This window comes from Balaenoptera acutorostrata, chromosome 9, assembly GCF_949987535.1.
Source record: "Balaenoptera acutorostrata chromosome 9, mBalAcu1.1, whole genome shotgun sequence".
Classification (NCBI taxonomy): Eukaryota; Metazoa; Chordata; class Mammalia; order Artiodactyla; family Balaenopteridae; genus Balaenoptera; species Balaenoptera acutorostrata.
Genome location: NC_080072.1, coordinates 89,767,399 through 89,788,003, shown reverse-complemented (window position 1 = coordinate 89,788,003; position 20,605 = coordinate 89,767,399). Strand labels below are relative to the sequence as shown.

Genomic DNA, 20,605 nt, shown 5'->3' with positions numbered 1-20,605 from the left:
AGGGGGCGGAGCAGGGGCGGAGCTGGACCAGGGCTGGCTCCGGCTGGCTGGAGGCGGGACCGGTCCGGGCCGGCCTCCGCCGTCACCATGGCAGCGGGCACGCAGAGGCGACGCTATAGCAGGAGGAGGCCGTGCTCAGAAGGGCTGGGGACAGAAAGGCGGACCCACACATCGACGATTTAAGAGGTAGGTGCTGAAAGGTGGCGGGTACCTACCTGGAAAGTATTATTACCACCGGTTGAGCTTCCAGACCAGAACTGGGGACAAACGGAGGGGCGAGAGTGTGGTGGGAAGAAGGAGGTGGAAGTTTCAGGTTCCGAACCCTCTCCAAGCTTTTCAGGTTCTTAGTGTGCAGTTCTTGATTCAGACTTTCAGAGCTTGAAGACTTCCCGTTCTCAAGCTGCACACCATCCTCCGCAAATACGGTGGCCCCTGGGTTTGTTCCTGAGAGGGAAGATCCCTTAAGATGGATAGAGTACTGAAAAATGGAATCACAGCGCAAAAAATAGTTGGAAATAATAGCATCAACTACTTAGAGTATTTGTGAGAATTTAAAGCACTTGGAAGAGTTCATAGTATGTGGGCAAATGTTGCCTGTCACCATCATCTTCACCACCACCGCTAGGCACCATTCTAGGCCTGTTCTCTGGCACAGATTTAGTGCAAGTGGATTCAGAAGAGGTGGCTAGAACACTGCCGGCACTACTAATTGGCAGAACAACACACTAGCCTGTTTCCTGTCAGCTGGGGGTAATACAATGAACTCGCTTTCCAAGGGTTGTTTACTATGCTGGTCAAATAAGTTGATATAGGTGATAGCACTTTATAAACTTCAAGTGCCTTATAAAAATTTCTGCCTTGGAATGTAAGTGCTGCCTTTCTAGGTTAAAACTGAATTCCTGAGGATGAAGGGAACAGTGAGCCAGAAGCAGAGCTCCCGGTTATTTCTCCTCATTGTCTTCAGAATCCTTCCTATGGTCTGTGACTTAATGGAAGAAATTTTCACATATTGAGGTATGGGAAAGTCATTCTGGCTTATACGTGGTTTACCTTGAATTTTGTGCTAACTAAAACAGCCTGTTTGTGGCTTATCAAACATACATTGTACATCTGCTTTAATCATTATAGAAAAGGGTGCCTTGACTAGAAGTAAAGAATAGCCATGTTAAAAGTAAAGATTAAATGCCTCCCTTCCTGGACACCAATAAGACTCCCTTCCCAGGTGCCAAGGCCGTACTGACTTGCTGTGTACATGCTGATCTGTTTGTTTGAAAGATTGAAGGAATGAATCTCTGATTTGTTTGATGTTCTTTGTTCTGACAAGATTTAAAACTGTGCTGAAAACCATGCTTCTCCAGAGCAGTTCCTTAGAGTTATTTGAGAGGCTATCTCTGGGCTATAGTCCTCAGGTTGGCTCAAATAAAACTCTTTTCTATTTCTATTATAGATTGTTTATTGATTATTTCTGTCAACAGACTGATACATTTAGCGAGGAAGGAAAATGCATTCTTGCTTGACTGATAGGGAAGCATTTGTCTTTACTTATTGCTATTAAAACCTAAGTGATTAGTATTAAAAATGCCACTGGGATAGCCCTGTTGTAATTATACTATCTTGGGCTGGATTTCCTGCTCACCGGGGTCCTATTTTTTTCATACTTCCAGATGACTTAAATGGGTAGGCTTGGGGCAGGAACCTGACCCCTCTAAATTGGTTTAACTTTTGGAATTTTTTTCTTGACCTGTATTTTTGCATAGATCTTTGTCTTCCTATTTTAAGGTGGCCCTGATCCAGCTCTTCTAGGGACTCTGAAGATGGGTACCCAAGTGGTTAAGAGATTCTGTAACCCCCTGCTACCAGCAGAGCCCTCTGTAAGTTTCTGGTGTACCATTGAGAGGAGTGTGATGACGTTAATGGAATTTCAGAACAGCTCGACAACTGGGGGATTTCTCCATCAGGACTCAGATCCTGGAACAAAATTGTAATATATTTGCTTTCTTTTCTAGCTTCCCCTTCTTGTGGAAATTCTGGCTCACTTGATTTATTATCTTTTTCTGGAATTAATAAAATCAGGCAGAGGTTGAAAATTTCTAGCAATTAATCAGAACATATGGATTGTTTAAAAGATTTCAATAACATTTGTTATAGAAATAATGTACGTGGGAATTCCCTGGTGGTCCAGTGGTTAGGACTGCATGCTTCCACTGCAGGAGGCATGGGTTTGATCCCTGGTCGGGGAACTGAGATGCTGTGTGCTGCATGGTGCAGCCAAAAAAAAAAAAAAGGAAATAATGTATGTGAATTATAGAGCATTTGGGAAATAGTGCAAACCATGATTTTTTTAAAAACATAATCTTCCCAACGAGAAGCAATCCTGTTAATATTTTAGAATATTTTCTTCTAGTCTTTTTTCTATGTATATTATTTACATATTTGAGATCATATTATGCACATACTTTTGCTTTTTCTGGCTTAATGTTTGTTAATATGAAATTGTTAAAATATTTGTTTTCATATGAACACAAATGTTTGGTAGACATTATAATGGCTGTAATTTTCTTTTTTTGTTGTTTTATTTTTTCTTTTGAATTTTATTTTATTTTTTTTTTATACAGCAGGTTCTTATTAGTCATCCATTTTATACACATCAGTGTATACATGTCAATGCCAATCTCCCAATTCATCACACCACCAACCCCACCCACCACTGCTTTCCCCCCTTGGTGTCCATACGTTTGTTCTCTACATCTGTGTCTCTATTTCTGCCCTGCAAACCAGTTCATCTGTACCATTTTTCTAGGTTCCACATATATGCGTTAATATGCGATATTTGTTTTTCTCTTTCTGACCTACTTCACTCTGTATGACAGTCTCCAGATTCATCCACATCTCTACAAATGACCCAATTTTGTTCCTTTTTATGGCTGAGTAATATTCCATTGTATATATGTACCACCACTTCTTTATCCATTCGTCTGTTGATGGGCATTTAGGTTGCTTCCATGACCTGGCTATTGTAAATAGTGCTGCAATGAACATTGGGGTGCATGTGTCTTTTTGAATTGTGGTTTTCTCTGGGTATATACCCAGTAGTGGGATTGCTGGGTCATATGGTAATTCTATTTTTTGTTTTTTAAGGAACCTCCATACTGTTCTCCATAGTGGCTGTATCAATTTACATTCCCACCCACAGTGCAAGAGGGTTCCCTTTTCTCCACACCCTCTCCAGCATTTGTTGTTTGTAGATTTTCTGATGATGCCCATTCTAACTGGTGTGAGGTGATACCTCATTGTAGTTTTGATTTGCATTTCTCTAATAATTAGTGATGTTGAGCAGTTTTTCATGTGCTTCTCAGCCATCTGTATGTCCTCTTTGGAGAAATGTCTATTTAGGTCTTCTGCCCATTTTTTGATTGGGTTGTTTTTTTTTAAATATTGAGCTGCATGAGCTGTTTATATATTTTGGAAATTAATCCTTTGTCCATTGATTCGTTTGCAAATACTTTTTCCCACTCTGAGGGTTGTCTTTTCATCTTGTTTATAGTTTCCTTTGCTTTGCAAAAGCTTTAAAGTTTCATTAGGTCCCATTTGTTTATTTTTTGTTTTTATTTCCATTACTCTAGGAGGTGGATCAAAAAAGATCTTGCTGTGATTTATGTCAAAGAGTGTTCTTCCTATGTTTTCCTCTAAGAGTTTATGGTGTCCGGTCTTACACTTAGGTCTCGAATCCATTTTGAGTTTATTTTTGTGTCTGGTGTTAGGGAGTGTTCTAACTTCATTCTTTTACATGTAGCTGTCCTGTGTTCCCAGCACCACTTATTGAAGAGACTGTCTTTTCTCCATTGTATATCCCTGCCTCCTTTGTCATAGATTAGTTGACCATAAGTGCGTGGGTTTATCTCTGGACTTTCTATCCTGTTCCATTGATCTATATTTCTGTTTTTTGTGCCAGTGCCATATTGTCTTGATTACTGTAGCTTTGTAGTATAGTCTGAAGTCAGGGAGTCTGATTCCTCCAGCTCTGTTTTTTTCCCTCAAGACTGCTTTGGCTATTTGGCGTCTTTTGTGTCTCCATACAAATTTTAAGATTTTTTTTTCTAGTTCTGTAAAAATGCCACTGGTAATTTGATAGGAATTGCATTGAATCTGTAGATTGCTTTGGGTAGTATAGTCATTTTCACAATATTGATTCTTCCAATCCAAGAACATGGTATATCTCTCCATCTGTTGGTATCATCTTTAATTTCTTTCAACAGTGTCTTATAGTTTTCTGCATACAGGTCTTTTGTCTCCCTAGGTAGGTTTATTTCTAGGTATTTTATTCTTTTTGTTATGGCTGTAATTTTCTTGACCATTCCTTTGTTGTTGGACTTTTAGGTTCGCCTCCCCACCTTGTAAAAAACTAATTGATTTTCTCATTTAAGACTTTTTTCCCCTCAGGATAGAGTTCCAGAAGTAGAATGCTAGGTCAAAGGATGTGAACATTTTAAGTGATAAGTTACTTTTTAAAAGAAGAATTACAGTGTCAGATTTTGTATACATCCTTCAGAAGGCAGAGGGACATCAATTGGGAGATAGGAAGGTCCTTGGTAGAAATCTGGCTACCTTTTGCAACGAGACCCAGGGTCCTGCAGAAAGATTATTTCACGGTAGTATAATTAGTCAGGTGGAACCGTAACACATTATGAATGGCAGTCCAGAGACACGGGGGCATTTACAGTGTTTTTACTGAGAGAAACTCAGGGTCACTTCCAAAATACCCACCAGATGGCGCTAGTCCTAATCTGATTTTACCCACAGGATACTTGGCAGATAACGTTTGAAATGTGAATTTTAAAAAATCATGTAGAATATATTTGCATATCTGCTTTGGTACAGTTTATATTAAGCACTAGCATCTGGTGACTACTTTGGCAGCATCCTACTCTAGTCTCACACCATTCTGTCTCTTTTTTCCTTTTTCTCCCCACTCAGTCTGTCACAATCACCCTGTACACTCTGTCCCCACATACTAATATTGGATTCTCTGTTTTACTAGTCTTCCTTTTACTATTCTTTCTTTTAGTCTTGTTTCTTGCCCTTCTGTATGTGTGTGTATTTATGTGTAACTGTGACTTCTTGAAGTTTTTGCTAAAAGAATAGGACCTGCTGTATATAATAGGTGCTCAGTATACATTTAATATATGTTTAATGAAAGACTGCATTGGTGAAGGAGAGGAAAGTATAGAAGAATACCAGAAATTGTTTATATTTGTCTTGGAAATGCAGTAAAAGAGATTAAAAATCACATTCCTAAATTAACTATAAAGTGCTAAATGATATAGTATATAGCATGCTATCACTTTTGAATTTTAAGGAGAAGAAGCCAATATTTATTGAGCATCTACTATATGCCTTGAAATATTCGTTCTAGAGATAAATCAGTAACAAAACATACAAAACTCCCTGCCCTTATGCAGCTTACATTCTGGGCAGAAGGGAGGCTGACAATAAACAAGTAAACAAGTAAATCTAGAGTATGCAAGATGGTGATGAATGTTAGGAAGGAAAATAAAATTAAACCAGGCAAAGAAGTTTGGGAGTGCTGAGGTGAGGAGGTGGTATCATTTTAAGTAGAGTGGTCAGAGAAGGCCAAACAGAATAAACACATTTGGGCGGAGACCTGAAAGAAGGGCAGGGATGCACCATGGGTTATCTGAGAGGTGGGTGTTCCAGACAGATTATGATCAGATCTGTCTTGATTTTAACGAACTCAGGAGTGGTCAGAGGAGTTCCATGAGGAAGTGGAACTTAAACTAGGCATAGTGAAGATTTGAGTAGCAGAAGTGCGGGGCATTCTAGGCAGAGGGATAGTCATGAAGGTATAGAGGTGAAAATGAGCCCCGTGAATCTATGAAATGGTGAAGAGCCTGCGAACTGAGCATAGGCAGTGAGGGGGGGAGGCCTCAAGAGCTGGGCATGAGGAATCTATATCTGACATGCTAGGAAAAGGGAGTGTTTGAAGACATTTGAGCAGTTGAACAGCAAGATGAATGTGTTGCCTAAGGAAGATTAAGGGATGCAGACTGGCAGAAAAGCCTGGAGACAAAAGAGAGCAGTTTAGGAGCCAGGACACGTTTGGGACCTTTGCCGGTAGACGTGAACCCTTTTGTGTGTATGTATTTATGGTGATGTCTCTGAAGATAAATGCAATAGAAATTGTAAACATATGTTGCTGCCAAGGAACTTGCTAATGTGAGAAAACAGAAAAAGACTAAGAAATTATTTCAGAGAGTCATTTAAAATATTTCCATTGACAATTTTAATTATTTGTTTATTCAAACTGCCTTTCTGCTTCCTTATAGTCATTAATGATTGCCCATAATAGATGTGTTAAATTTTACATAGGTGTGAATTTCACACTTCTTAGTTCTCTGCAGGGAGAAGTCACAGTCAATATTTTCACCAAATGACAGTTTTGTTTGAGGTTCAAAGTCTTACTTAGGCTAACATGTTATTATCTGTATTAATAGAAGTGATGGATGAGTTTGCCAGTGTTTCCTCCATTGGCTCATTCTTTCATTCAACTAAAAACATATGCTGAGTTCCTTCTATGCTGTAACATCATATAAAAATATTGCATAATGATTAAGAACCTGGACTTTGGCTTCACCGCTTAGTAACTATGGGGTTGGGGCAAATTACCCTCCAGATCTCTCTTTCTGCATATGTAAAGTGGGGACAATAAAAATAACCTACTGACTGTGGTAACTGTGACCATCACATGAGCTAATGTATGTAAATACTGCGTACAGGGCTTGGCACATAGTAAGAGCTCAATTTTGCTATTATTACTTTTGTAGGTAGATATTTGGGTAGCTTTTAGTTGGTGAGGAAAGTATCTGCCTTTATTGGTTTTTTAAAATTTTATTTTATTGAAGTATAGTTGATTTACAATGTTGTGCTAATTTCTTCTGTACAGCAGTGATTCAGTTATACGTATATATACGTTCTTTTTCATATTCTTTTCCGTTATGGTTTATCACAGGATATTGAATATAGTTCCCTGTGCCATACAGTAGGATCTTGTTGTTTATCCATTGCCTTTATTGTTAAGGTAATGCAGGACTGAGGAAGCTTGGTGTAATTTCAGAAACCAGGCAGCATGACAGACATATGCAGAAAGCAGCTTGCTTGGACTCTTTGCCTCTCCTCCAGGCAGAGTGAATAACAGGCCTGTAGCGGTGGGAGTGGTTCCAGCTACTGGGACTGGCTTGCAGTTTTCCCTTGCTCGGGCACTACAGGATGCGGATCATTGTCCTAGTTATTCCTAGGTCATTTAGCTAACCCACTTATTCTCCCAGCTCCTGTGTTGATATCACAATAGGGTGAGATGGAGAGGATAGAAGGAATAGTAAATGTTAGTGCTGCTTAGAGCTAAAGCTTGATTCTTTACCTGGGTCACTTTCTAAGTCAGACCATGATAAGTATGGTGAACATATGTTTTGAGGAAAAAAAAAATTGGGATTATCTGGTCCAACAAGAATTTTTTGCTTTTTCCAAGTCTGAGAGGCAGACTCTATGTGAACATATTATAATTTTTGGAACATTCCAGTAGTTGTGTGGGGACAATGGAACAGAAGATTTTGGAATTGTACTACCTAAATTTAAACGAATTAATATTAAATGTCACGTCAATTTTAGTTCCAACCTTGCACTTGCCACATTTCAAGTTTTCATTAGCCACATGTGGTTCATGGCCACTGGATTGGACAGCACAGATATGGAACATTTCCACCATCACAGAAAGTTCTATTGGATACTCTTGCTGTAGAATATGTGGTTGGTATTATTATAGACTTCCAAGGAATAGTAGTCTTGGATCATATGCCCTATAATAGATCTTGTATCTATTTACCACAATTCTCTCTAATTCCTCCTGCATAGGGCAAACAGCATAGTACTGGGCTTCAGAGGCCTTTGGTTCAGATCTTAGCTCCTGTACTGACTTGCTAAGTGGCTGTGAGCACCTCTGCTAGCCTTGGTTCCTTCATCTGTGAGATGAGAGAGTTGGGCCAGATGAGATCTTTTTTTGGAGCTTTAAAATTCAGTGATTTAATGTCTTTTCCCAGGAATACTGAGTTCACAGGTCCTACTTTGATAAATAGCTTGTTGTTTGAGAAACAGTGACCTCTTGGAATAGATAACTGGCAGCAGGACCTCCCTCTGATATCTCAATATTTTATGCTGTATCCGAAGCATGATGGGCTGTCAGCCAATCGGAATCCTCTATCCAGGGATCCACCAACTGGGTGTTCTGGACTTGCATCACTAAGTATGTAGATGTGTTGCATACAACTTTATACTCTTGGAAGTTTCACAGTTCTCTTTAAAAGGGGCCTTGTTGCATTAACATGGGTTAGTGACTCAAGTGAGGGTGTTACACCATGAACTGTGGTGACCGCGAGGGGAGTTCTCAGCAACCAAATTCCCCATCTAGAGGATGAAGGACAGTGGTCTTCTGACTTGTGGGCTGTTCGGGTTCAGTCTGAGTTGGTGTCATGGCTTTTCCCCAGCCTTAGCCAGAATTGAACCCACAGCATTCAACCAGCAGCAGCCACTTAACACCTCGGCTGACTTCTGCTTCCTCTTTGCTGTGGTCAGAGGGAGGTGTGTCTTTTCTCTTTGTGTTTAGCAGCTTTCGACGTTCAGGCAGATGTGGCTAGCTCTAGCTGCTTCGGATAAGGATTTTCTTCTTTTCTAGTGACCTGAGGAGGAGGAGGTCAATTAGGTTGAACAAGAGCCATGACTGACTTTTCTTGCTAAGGTACTAATGGGATTTGGGGAGGGAATCTGGGCCTTTTGCAAAATCACCAGTGTAGAGTCCTAGCTCCTCAAATAGCCTCTGTCACTGCCCAGCTGTGTCCTTGGGCGAGGCCTGACCTTCTGCGCGCCTTAACACTGTGTAAACCCTTCTGCCCATCTGGGATCACGAGGTGGAACATAATATGGGTGTTCTTTCAGCTTCCAGTTTTCCTATAGAGACAAGAGTGTGCACTGAGAGAAAAGATGATTAGTATTTTTAAAAATAAATGTGACTGGAGTAACTAAAAACAGGGGAATGGCTCTCTGTGTCACTTGCGGAAGCTTTTACCTAACCCTTTCAAAAGTACCAGGACATTTTGCAGTTCAACCCATTTTCATTAAAACCCATTTAATTAACTTAAAACTCATTTAAAGTATGGGTTTTACATTTTAGCAGTCATTTGAAAAAGAAAGACAGGTTTTTTGGTAAAACCTTGTTCATCCTTGGTTCACCCTTGATGTTTCTGTTGTGATCCTGTGATTGGTTTAGCACTATTTTATTAAATGTACCCTAATACCATCAATAACTAAAGCTCTCTCTATCCTCTTTTTGTGCCTTTCCCTTCTGTTTCCTCTTCTTTAGCCTAACTTCACTGTCCAGGCCCCATGTGGAAAAAGGTTGCTGTTTTCAGCTAGTCTGGGGGAAAAAAAAAATCCTATGATTCACTCCCCTTCCTACCCACCTTGTGGTGGGGCACTTGAGGCCTTAAGTCATCGGAACTTGTGTGTGTTTGTATGTGTGCGCGTATGTGTGTGTGTGTGTGTGTGAGTGCGCGCGCGCAGCACATGCACATGCACACGCCGGCAGGCCAGCCTGGTGTGTGTGTGTGTGTGTGCAGCGTACGTACACACGCCCACCCCCCGGCCCGCTGTGTGAGAGTGTGCGTGTGTGTGCGCGCCGCGGGGCTCTCCTTGACGCACGCCGGGCAGGGGGCCCCCAGCCAGCGCCCCTCCGCTGGGTGCGCGCCCAGCAGTTTCTATAGGAACCGCGACAGCGCCCGGGCCCCTCCTGCGGAGCCCGGGTGCGAGCATGCCCAGTGGAAGCCGCTAGTTTGGCCCGGGTCTAGGTTTCCAGTAAGTGGCATGCGGGACTCCGAAGACATCCCAATGAGCTGAGCCGAGAGTCTTTGTGTGCACAGGGAGAAGGAGGCGGTGGCCGCCGGGCCCGGAGACCCCGCCCCGGGGGCCCGGCAGGAACAATGCTAGCCTGCCTAACCCGGGGGAACTTACTGGACGTCCTGCAGGAGGGCTTCAATGAGGTAACTGTCTGCTCCTCGCACTCCCCAGCTCCCCTGCCCTAGCGCCTCCCGCCTAACCTCTGGGAGGGGTCCTCTTCTGCCCCCATCCTCACCGGGACCCCAGAACAATCCCCCCACAGAGCCCTAAGGAGGCTAAGGTGGTGGGTACGGTACAGACGAGCCTGGTGAAATCAAAAGGGCCGACCTCTTCCAGCTGAGCTGGGCGATGACCTTGCCTGGTAGCTTGCCTGAGCCCAGAAGACAGGACCACAAATTCAGAGGTCATCTCCTTCCAAAAGAAGTGGTCTCTTCCCTCCCTGGGCTTTGCCCTAAGGAAATCCCCAGGGAAGCCTGTGACTATATGGCAAAGGTGCTCATTCTGTTTCCGGAGCTAAGTGGGTGGGCCAAGGGAGGGGTGGGGTGGCATTGCATTGGTAGAAAGTTTGAGAGGGGGCAGGGTGAGTAGGTGGTCCACAGGAAGTGCCCTCTTCATGTTCACATCTCTTTCTAAATCTAGCGTAGTACATTTCTCCACAACCACTGGTATGATTGGCAGAGAGGACCTAGGAGGAGAGAGAGGTTTCTGGGCCCAATTCAGGGGAGCGGTGTTTGTTCCTTTCTGTGTGAGAGTGGGAAACTGGGGCCTCAATCTGACAGGCAGTATGGGCTAGGGCTGGCGGGGAGTCTTTTTCTCTTCACTGTTTTCTCTCAGAATTTTGTTATTTATTCCATTTTCTTCTCTTGTGACCCCGGACATTCTGCTTTAGGACCTTTGCCCCTTGCGATTTGCTCCATATGTCTTCCATTGCTTCTGAACCCCACCCCTTGGGTTGCCTTATCCCGGCATCCAGGGAGGCCCCCTACGAGGAGAGCTGGACTGTTAGTTGTGTTTCTTCCTTTCTCCCTCCTTTTCTTTCTGCCTCTCCCTCTCTTCCCTTTATGTCGATCTTTCTTAAGTTTAAGGCTTTTTAAAGTCTGTTTTTTGTTAAGCAATTAACATATGAATACATTCCCTTCTTAAATATGAACATTGCAGGCCAGACCGAGTGCCTTGGCCACCCCTGCCATCCTGGCCTTTTCCCCGGAGGTAACCATTCTCATGAATTTGTGTATAAGCTTTTCTTTCTACATCTGCACTACAGACTCTTTCCTTAATTCCTGTTTTTAATTAAGAAGCTCTGCAGCCTGACCTGCCTCAGATCCTTCCCCAGTCCTGGCCCCTGTGCCCCAGCCTTTTTCCTGACACAGAGAGGAAAACTGCACAAATGCTGTCCCAACCTAACCAACTGAGACAGAATTTTCCTTTGGCTGAGGGGTGTCACAGCCTTCGCTGAAGGGTAGAGCTTGCGTCCCATCTGCACTGTGCGGGTCCTCATCTTTGCATCATTCCCCTTTGAACACATGCAAGGGGATTGTTAACAAAGAGCTACAGTCTGAGAGTTGAAACACAGATGAGCCAGGAAGCCACCTTTTTGAGTGCTTCCAGTATTCTTTTTTCACTCTCTGCCTTTGGGCCTCCCCTGGTCTTGAGCCTCATAGAAGCTCCTTAGGCCATCTTATGGTCTCCCATTTTTGTCAGTCAGTCCCCAGGGATCAGGTTCCACTGTCTTATTAGGAAGAGGAAACCCACACAGAGTGAGTCCTAGTCTTTGCCTTTTGCTCATTTCACCTCCAAACCTTTCAGCTGAAGAGCCAGGTAAACCAAGAGGTAGACTGTCTTTTTCTTTTTCACGCTTTGGTGCTTCCATAAATGTCTCCTGAAATGTACCCAATTCTTATAAAATATAAGGGTAAAGGAGAGTGGGAGAGTTTTCTTTTTTGTGGTGGTAATAGAGTCTTCATAAAAACAACAGACAACTTTATAATTAATTCATCTTTAGAATAATGCAGTAATGCCTCTCTTCCCTCTCTGACACTTGATTTTTCTACCCATCTTGTAAACTTCGCTCCATCCCCTCCACAGGCTAATGTACAGTCCACTCCCTTCTCTTAGTAGATTTGAACTCTGAGAGCCAATAGGTACTTTCGGTTTCTCTGAGAAATTGACATCATCTAAATAATAGTAATATGTTTAATCTCAATGATTCCTTACAGTTTAAATAATTCTTTCATATACATAATAAATTATATTAAATAATGCTTTTCTCATATGGGATCACACATAGTGCTACTGAATAATGGTACAGTTGGTCATTTCAGAGTCAGTGGGGCCCTGTTTGACCGATTCCAGCCTCTAGCGTTGCTTAATAGATCCAGTAATGTTCAGTCTCTTTTGTTGGAGTCATGTGATAGGGGTGTAAAGAGGGACTTAAAAACTAATGTCAGAATACACTTCAATTTCTCTGAGAAGCTCTTCCTACTGGGGCTAAGAATACCACACATGTACCCAGTCATCTCCTGGGAATGAGCCAAGCATATCTGAAGCTGTTCTTTATCACCCAGATGCTTTATAGGTCTATGTGGTTAGGGCTGTGACCTCATTCTCTATGGCAGAGAAAACTGCCACAGGAAATGAAGCTATGGCCCTAATTGGTTAATTATAAGGGAACCCTGCAGCAGTGGAACTCTGCCCTCTGAATCAAGGCTTCCCTCTAGCCACTGTTGGCCTCTGTTCTCAGTCCAATTGCCGCTCTGGATGACTATGCACATCAGAATTTTCTTCTACCACCTTCCTTTCTTTCTTCTACCACCTGTCTTCTTCCACCTTCCTGGCCTCCGCACACCTAACAAATTACTCACAGGATTGATCCATGTCAGTGCTGTCAGTGCAATTGCTTTTATTGATATGGCAAATCTGCATTGTGGATTATCCACAAGTTTTGGCTACTGCCTCATTCTGTAGCTCACCCTGGCTGTCATCCCCTGTCTCCTGTGTTCTGGGCCTGGCCAGGCTTCCTATCGGTCAAAATTTCCTCATTCTGCCTCTGCCTCAAAGCTATGTATTTGTTTTCTCTGCCTCTTGGTATTGATGTTGTTATATGAATGTTGTCTTTGATTCATGTGCCAGTGTTTTTTCTGGGGGCTGAACTTTCTTTTAAAAAAGACTTTGGTGCTTGTGTTGAAAGGTTTTGACAGACCTGAGACTACAATATGGTTTGGCCAGTAAGCATTCATTCATTTAGTTATTTAGTTCATTATTGGGCGAGGGGATAGATAAAATAATTGAAAAACACCTGGTCCCTGCTTCCAATGAATTTATAGGGAGAGAGATTTATAGTTGTACTGAAAAAAAACATATAGAATGCTTAATGTACTAAGTGTCATAAAAGAGGTAGTGTTTTTGGGAGTTCAAAGAGATATCTTCCAGTTAATGATATCATGAAAAGCACCAAATATTTACCAACCTACCTGATCACTGAGGCCAGACTTTTTTTCCTGCTCATTTGGTAAACATGCATGCAAACACTCAATCGCTAGACAGTCACTGAATTACTGTGCTTACCAGGCACTGTGCCAAGCTCTGGAAATAGAAGGCAAATAACATAGAATCTGTGCCCAAGTGGCGCTCGCAGGCCAGTGAAAATAGAGCACATGTCCAGAGTGGAAACTTGGGAAAATTCTGACAATACAGAAATCTTGCACGTCAGGCAGAGCCAGCTTGTGCCTGGCTATAGTGTAATGGAAGTTGTGGGAATGATTTATTCAAATGTTGGTTGACAGGAAATCAGTTCTCTGAGCCTTAACCTTTTAAACAGATGCCTTGGAAGACTTTCCCTACAATTTTCCCTCCAACTAGAAAAATAGAAATGTAAATCCCACATTGAGAGTCATCTGCCTGGCAGGCCCTGAGAAATACAGGAAGGGCCTTTCTGTGGTGTCGTGCCCGTAAGGGGGACACAGAATGAGTGAGGAAGGGGATTGGCAGTTGGAGCAGCTAGGGCACATCTCTCCTAGGTGCCCCATGCCTTCCATGGAGGAGGATTTGCAGCATGGGCCAACCGGAGGCTCTCAGTCATCTCCACAGTGAATTCCTCTGTGATTTACTATAGAAATTAAAGGCCTGTTAAATCTTCGGTGTAGCAGAGCGCCACACCCCCTAGCCTTCTTTTTTCTATCCTGACTGATTTCTGCTCTCCTCACCCAGGCTCCTTGGCTTTGTTCCCACAGGAGTCAATGCCAGCTCAACAGATGCTCCCTGGCATCAAGCTGTCAGGCAGTTTTATGTTCCCTGTGGTGAGTGATGGCCTGGCCGGGCATGTGGATCGGTGATAGGGTGCTGTTTGCCAGGTGCCACTCCCCCAGGCAGTTCACAGAGGCTCGGGAGCACTGGAGGTGCTTCAGCCGCCTTGACTGGCCTTGTTGTCTAGGCTGTGCGAACCACAGATTCCAGCTAACGTTTTCCTGAGTGTATGTCCTTATTTGTTATCTCCAAACCGGGCCCCCTTTGAGTGGTCATGGACATAACCTTCAGTGGTGAGGTATGGTAAGGGGGTAGGGAACCAATCCGAAAGGCCCTAATGGCGGGCTCCATGCTCTGTTTCTATAAGGGACACTCGTAGACCATACAGTGATACTTCATTCATTCATTCACATGCATTTATTGAGCACTTACCTTGTAACATGTACTCATGAAGGAACAGAGTGTTTGTTGAACTCATAGTTAATGGAAATTTAAAAATAAGGTTAGGAGATGGTATCTTTTCAGATATCATCATATCATTATTCTTTGACCCCTGGGCTGAACAGGAATACAAAGAGCTCTGCCCATACAGGGAAGAAGACATTTAATGATATTTTTTACTTACTAACTTTATTTTTAAGTGATTACCCACCAGGTTCAATGAATAGCTTTTCCTGGTTCAGTAAAGGCCTGAAAGAGTTAATAGAAAAGAAATACAATATTGCATTCTTTTACTGGGAGAATTTAGGCCAGTAATAACTCAAGGTTTCCAACCCTCCTGCCTTCCTCTCAGTTTCTCAGCAACGGCTCCACCCCCCATCTCATCTTCTGCAACTGGAGGGTCTCAGAGTTCTAAACAGGTATCTGGTTTCACTGTAGAACTGATTTGCTTCCTGAGCCATTCAGGTCTCCTCCTGAACTCTCTCTCCAGCGCACCACAAGAGCCCGCTGCTTTTCGTGTTTGTCTTTCTTGCTTGCCAGCAGGGAGCCATAAAGCCAACTCCTTGGCTGTTTCTCCACTGGGAACACTAGGTATCACGGACTTCCCTGGTGACTCCCAGTCAGTGCTTTTGCAACTGTAACGGCACAAGTCCCCTGCAGGAATTCTCTTTGACCTAGAGGCTTAGAGTAGATAGAGAGCAGAGGCTGGGTTTACAGACTTGTTTGGAAGGAAGTTCAGGTCCCAAAGAAAAACAGAAAGAAAGTTACATTTGGTGACAAGAAAGCTTTCTTGCACAAAGGAAGAATGTGGACAGAATTGTCTATTCTGGAAGAGTTTTATCTCATATGCTTGTAGGGTTTTGGAGTGACCTGGAGGAAGCCGATGGAGATACCGCCAGCCGCTCCCTGGTATTACCACTGCTCTCACAACTTTAGCGGTCCAGTCTCATCAACCCCAAATCCTGCTCACACAGTTCTGACTATTGCTATGTCTACTTTTCCTCCCCGTGAGGCCTGACTCAGATTGTCATAAAAACTCTGTCTTTCTTGACTTCTGGATTACACAGGCATCCTTCTAGCTTCCCCAGAACAAATTAGAGATGTTAATTCTGGACTGAGATTAGTTCTGTGCTGCCACTGACATTGTCTGTTTGATTGTCTTGTTTCCTTTATTAGTTTGGTTGTAAAGTGCCAAGAACCCATCTTTTTTTTTTTTTTTTAATGAGGATCTTGAATCAGATGCGTATGTTTTGATTGATTGATTGATTGATTGATTTTGGCTGTGTTGGGTCTTCGTTTCTGTGCGAGGGCTTTCTCCAGTTGTGGCAAGCGGGGGCCACTCTTCATCGCGATGCGCGGGCCTCTCACCGTCGCGGCCTCTCTCGTTGCGGAGCACAGGCTCCAGACGCGCAGGCTCAGCAGTTGTGGCTCACGGGCCCAGCCGCTCCGCGGCATGTGGGATCCTCCCAGGCCAGGGCTCGAACCCGCGTCCCCTGCACTAGCAGGCAGACTCTCAACCACTGCGCCACCAGGGAAGCCCCAAGAACCCATCTTGAAATGGCAGAGATAGAAAGTGGAATTTACTGACTCATGGAATCCAAGGAAAGGCTGAAAAACTAAACCATGGAAAGGGCAAGGATTGGGCAGTGTCCCAGAAACAATGAAAATCAAGAGCTCAAAACAGTGGCAGGATCTCTCCCTCTGCTCTCTGTCTTTTATTTGTGGTCCTTTCTGTGGGTAGCTCTGTTCCTTCTCACTACAAATGACTTTTCTCTCAGGTGGGCAACATGGCTTATGGCAACATCCAACTTTTATATCTTTGTCAGAGACAGAGAGAGAAGACTGATTATATTCCTAAATGCCAGATCAAAAAATTCCAGGGATTGGCTGGATTTGACCAATCAACACAGCTAGACCAGTCACCTGTGGCCCGTAGATGGGGTTACATGATACCAGCTGCTCCTGGGGCCCACCACTGTTTTTGCAGAGGGGGCATGTTTCTAGAGAAGGGAATTATTGTGAGCTAGGCAGCTACCCCAGAGCTATGAGCTACAACACCCCCAGGGGCCTGATTGGAACCTGACTGTGGTCTTACTGTGCTTCTCCAGCTGCTGTTGGAAACAGATCAAGAACTAGGGGCATGTTCAAGATATATTTCTTAATAACCAAGATACTTTCATATTTTGGAACCTGTTGCATCTTGTCTTCACTGAATAATAGACTTACAAAATGACAGTGCTAGAAGGAAACAAAATGTAGTGCTTTTTCCCCAACTGCTGAAAGAAGCCCTAAGGAGTTATTTCAGATGTCTGGGGGTCTGGGTGGGGGGTGGGTGGAGGTAGAGCAAAAGAAAATAAGTGAACTGACCTGTGGATTCCCACCTCAGCCCTAACAGAGAAGCTCTGCTTTTCCCTATTCTACATATCTGGATTTCATAGAAGTTATAACTTGAAAAAAGATTATGAAGCAAAAAGGAGGAGGAGGAAAATAAAAATAAAACTACTAGTCCAACACCCCAGAGGGTAACAGCCTCTTACAAAAAGCATGTGTTATTTCATCTGCTGCAGGAGCAGCTGTAGTCAATTGTAAAACCTAGCAGCAGAGCTACTCAGGGCCTGGGCTTGCACCCCAGGCCTCTTTTAAGATAAACATCTTTGTGGGGAAGGAAAGTGGGTGGTGTGGTTGGTCCTCATAAGTGTCTACTTTGTCCTTCAAATCAGTTTTTTTCAGAGCCAGCAGCAGGCATTTATAGCAAGAACTAGGTCTTGCCTGCCCCCTGGGTGAGAAGTACAGGAATCTTCAAGTCAAAGAGGAGACAAACTGAGGCTTGGTTTAGTGGTTGGCTCCCAAGTTAGATTTAAAGCGAGAGGCCGAGACCTGAAGTCAATGTGACCCTTAACCTGTGGACAAGAATAGTCCCACTCAGGGGTGAATCTCTGATCTCGTTGTTAGATGCCACTTAACAGATCAACATGCAGACATAGTAGTGACATGACAAAGGCCTTTCTTCAACTAAAATTTTTTATCAGTGATTGCACTGAAGACATGCTTATCAGTTTTTTAAATCACATGACTCTGGGCAGAGTAGTAAATACCCTCAGGATTTAACCATCTACCACTCTCCTGGAGTGACTTCAGGATCCATGATGAAGACAGTCCAGCCTTGCAATTCCTTGACTGTCCCCACTGCAATGATTGTCCCCCTCTGTGCCACTTCACTAAGGCCACGTACTGAGGCCACATCCTGCATCTTATTCCACAGAATTGCCCTACCCCTGAAATCGTGAACTCTGAAACTCCACTCGGTGCTCAAAGCCCCAATTTCCACACTCCTCCATTCCCATGAAACTTATTTTCAGTCGCAGCAAGTTCTCTTCTCCTTACTCTTCTCCATCTTCTCAGTTTATCAGCTTTCCTTTAGTTTCTTCTCCCAGGTGCAGATTCCACGATCAATCCCTTCAAATACACTCTCACCACCATCCTCATTCCCTTTGCCTTGGCGATCTCTGCCTCTCCTCTGACCATTTCTGGTCCTACATTAGCCTATTTCTGGTTTCCTCCACTCAGGGCCCAGGCCTCCTGAGCACTTCTAGAGGAAACACAGAACCTTGTGGATTGATTCAATTACAGAATTACGATTTCCAGCCCCAGCTGAGTCCTTGGTGCTCCCAGGAAATCTTTAGCTCTTTCCAGCTTCCCACAGGGTCCCTTTCCTGAAACCTCTGTCACTCTCCCTGTCCCTTTCACTCTCAACAGGTAGACCTGCCTACTTTATAATGGATAGAGGGGCAGTTGGATTTGAGCTCCTTCAGCTGCCGTCGTCCCCACCTCCCCGTCTCCCCACAGAGGTACCTACTCCTGCCTCTCATCATCAGAGGAAGCGGCCCTCTTCCTCCCCATTCATGCTCCTCCCCTTGTATCTGTTTCTCCTTCACTAACCCCTCATCTCAGCCTGCAAATGTCCTCTCATCCTAAAAAACCCTCATTCCTTCCCACCTTCCTCTCCAGCAAATACCCTCTCTCCTCCTCTCACCATTTCTGTTTTCCTCCTTACTGAGGTCTTCTCAGTTTACTGCCATCTGACTTTTCACCCCACCATGCATGCTATCAGTTCTCAAAAAGGTCACCAGAGCTTCTTAAATGTAAATGAAATGGGTTTTCCAGTCCTCAGCCTGACTTTTCTATAGCATTTGACCTTCTTGACCACCCTTCTTAACATTCTCTGGTCCTGGATTCCCACATAACACTTTCTCTTGATTCTTCGCCTGTCCCTCTGATTGCATGTTCTAAAATAAATTTTTTTTTTGGCCACGCTGAGTGGCTTGCAGGATCTCAGTTCCTCAACCAGGGATTGAACCCGATCCCCTGCAGTGAAAGCCCAGAATCGTAACCACTAGGCCACCAGGGGACTCCCTAAAAGAATTATTTATTTATTTATTTATTTATTTTTGGCTGTGTTGGGTCTTCGTTTCTGTACAAGGGCTTTCTCTAGTTGTGGCGAGTGGGGGCCACTCTTCATCGCGGTGCGCGGGCCTCTCACTATCGTGGCCTCTTTTATTGCGGAGCACAGGCTCCAAACGCACAGGCTCAGTAGTTGTGGCTCATGGGCCCAGTTGCTCCGCGGCATGTGGGATCTTCCCAGACCAGGGCTCGAACCCGTGTCCCCTGCATTAGCAGGCAGATTCTCAACCACTGCGCCACCAGGGAAGCCCAAAAGAATTTTTTTTGCTGCTCACTTCACTTGTCCCTTTGATGTTGATATACCCCAGCCTCTGACCTGAGCATTCCTTCCTTTTCTCTCATTGTATGCTTTCTTTGCTATAGTAGAAATAATACATTCTTTGGAGTAAGATGGAGTGGGTTCAGATTCCATTTTCACCATTTATCAGCACTATGATCTTGAGCAAGGTTTCCCATATGAAAAATGGGGCTAATAAAATCGATTTTAATGACTGGATGTGATGATTAAAGGAGATAATGCATATAAAGTGCTTCATTCAGTGGCTGACAGGGATGGGCAGTCAGTGCATTTTCATTCTCCTCTTTCCCTGAGTGCCCTCTCTCCCCACTCCCTTTCCTGCCAAATAACTTCTTATGGTTCACCTTACTTTTGGGGGTGTTGTAGATCCCAGGATTTAGAGTCAGCACTGGGTTGAGATCCTTGTTCTGCCACTTACCAGCCCTGTGACCCTGGGCTTGTTGCTCTGAACCTTGGTTTCCACATCTGTAATATGGTAATAGTTGTTCCACATCTCTAATCAATGTGAAGGAGGGGATAAGTATTTACATATTTGACCCTTGAACAACATGGGGGTTAGGGGCGCCAACCCTCCACACAGTGGGAAAACTGCATATAACTTATAGTCAGCCCTTTGGAGGCCCACAATCCCTCCACATCTGCATTAACTAACCGCAGACATTATAGTACTGTTGTATTTACTCTTGAAAAAAACCTGTGTAGGGAATTCCCTGGCAGTCCAGTGATTGAGACTCCACGCTTTCACTGCTAAGGACCCAACTTCGATCCCTGGTTGGGGAACTGGGATCCCACAAGCCGCGCAGCACAGCCAAAAAAAACAAAAAACAAAAAACATTGTAAATCAATTATACTGCAATAAAAAATAAATAAATAAAAAGCTTTAAAAAAAAGAAAAAAGTCTGTTTATAATTGGATGCACACTGTTCAAACCCATGTTGTTCAAGAGTCAACTGTATAAATACATATGCACACACATATATACACACACACATATATTTATACAAAAAGATGTTGGTTTAGTGCCCAGCACAGTACCTGGCATGTAGTAAGTGCTCAGTAGATGGTGTTATTATCCCATTTGCACCTATGGCTATGCCTGTCACACACAGATGTTCTCACACATCTCTCTCCCACCCCACACCCATCTCTTGTGCTCTAGACCTGTATTTTGCCAGCTGGCTGCGGAACATCTCTACCCTGATG

General features: G+C 43.7%; 1 protein-coding gene across 8 annotated transcripts in view; it reads left to right on the top strand.

Annotated features, from left to right (window-relative positions):
- The first annotated feature begins 89 nt into the window (after positions 1-89).
- The window catches only part of DIXDC1 (DIX domain containing 1), a 75,377-nt gene continuing 54,861 nt past the window's right edge, over positions 90-20,605 (top strand). The window contains exons 1-3 of one of the 8 annotated variants that reach the window (XM_057553592.1): positions 91-186; positions 871-1,014; positions 1,780-1,871. In XM_057553592.1, the coding sequence (XP_057409575.1) occupies positions 1,815-1,871 (57 nt within the window). In that variant the 5' untranslated portion in view covers positions 91-186; positions 871-1,014; positions 1,780-1,814. Of the gene's footprint in view, positions 187-870; positions 1,015-1,779; positions 1,872-9,722; positions 10,104-20,605 lie in introns of those variants that run through there. The other 7 variants (XM_057553593.1, XM_057553596.1, XM_057553595.1 and 4 more) reach the window with 7 other exon arrangements.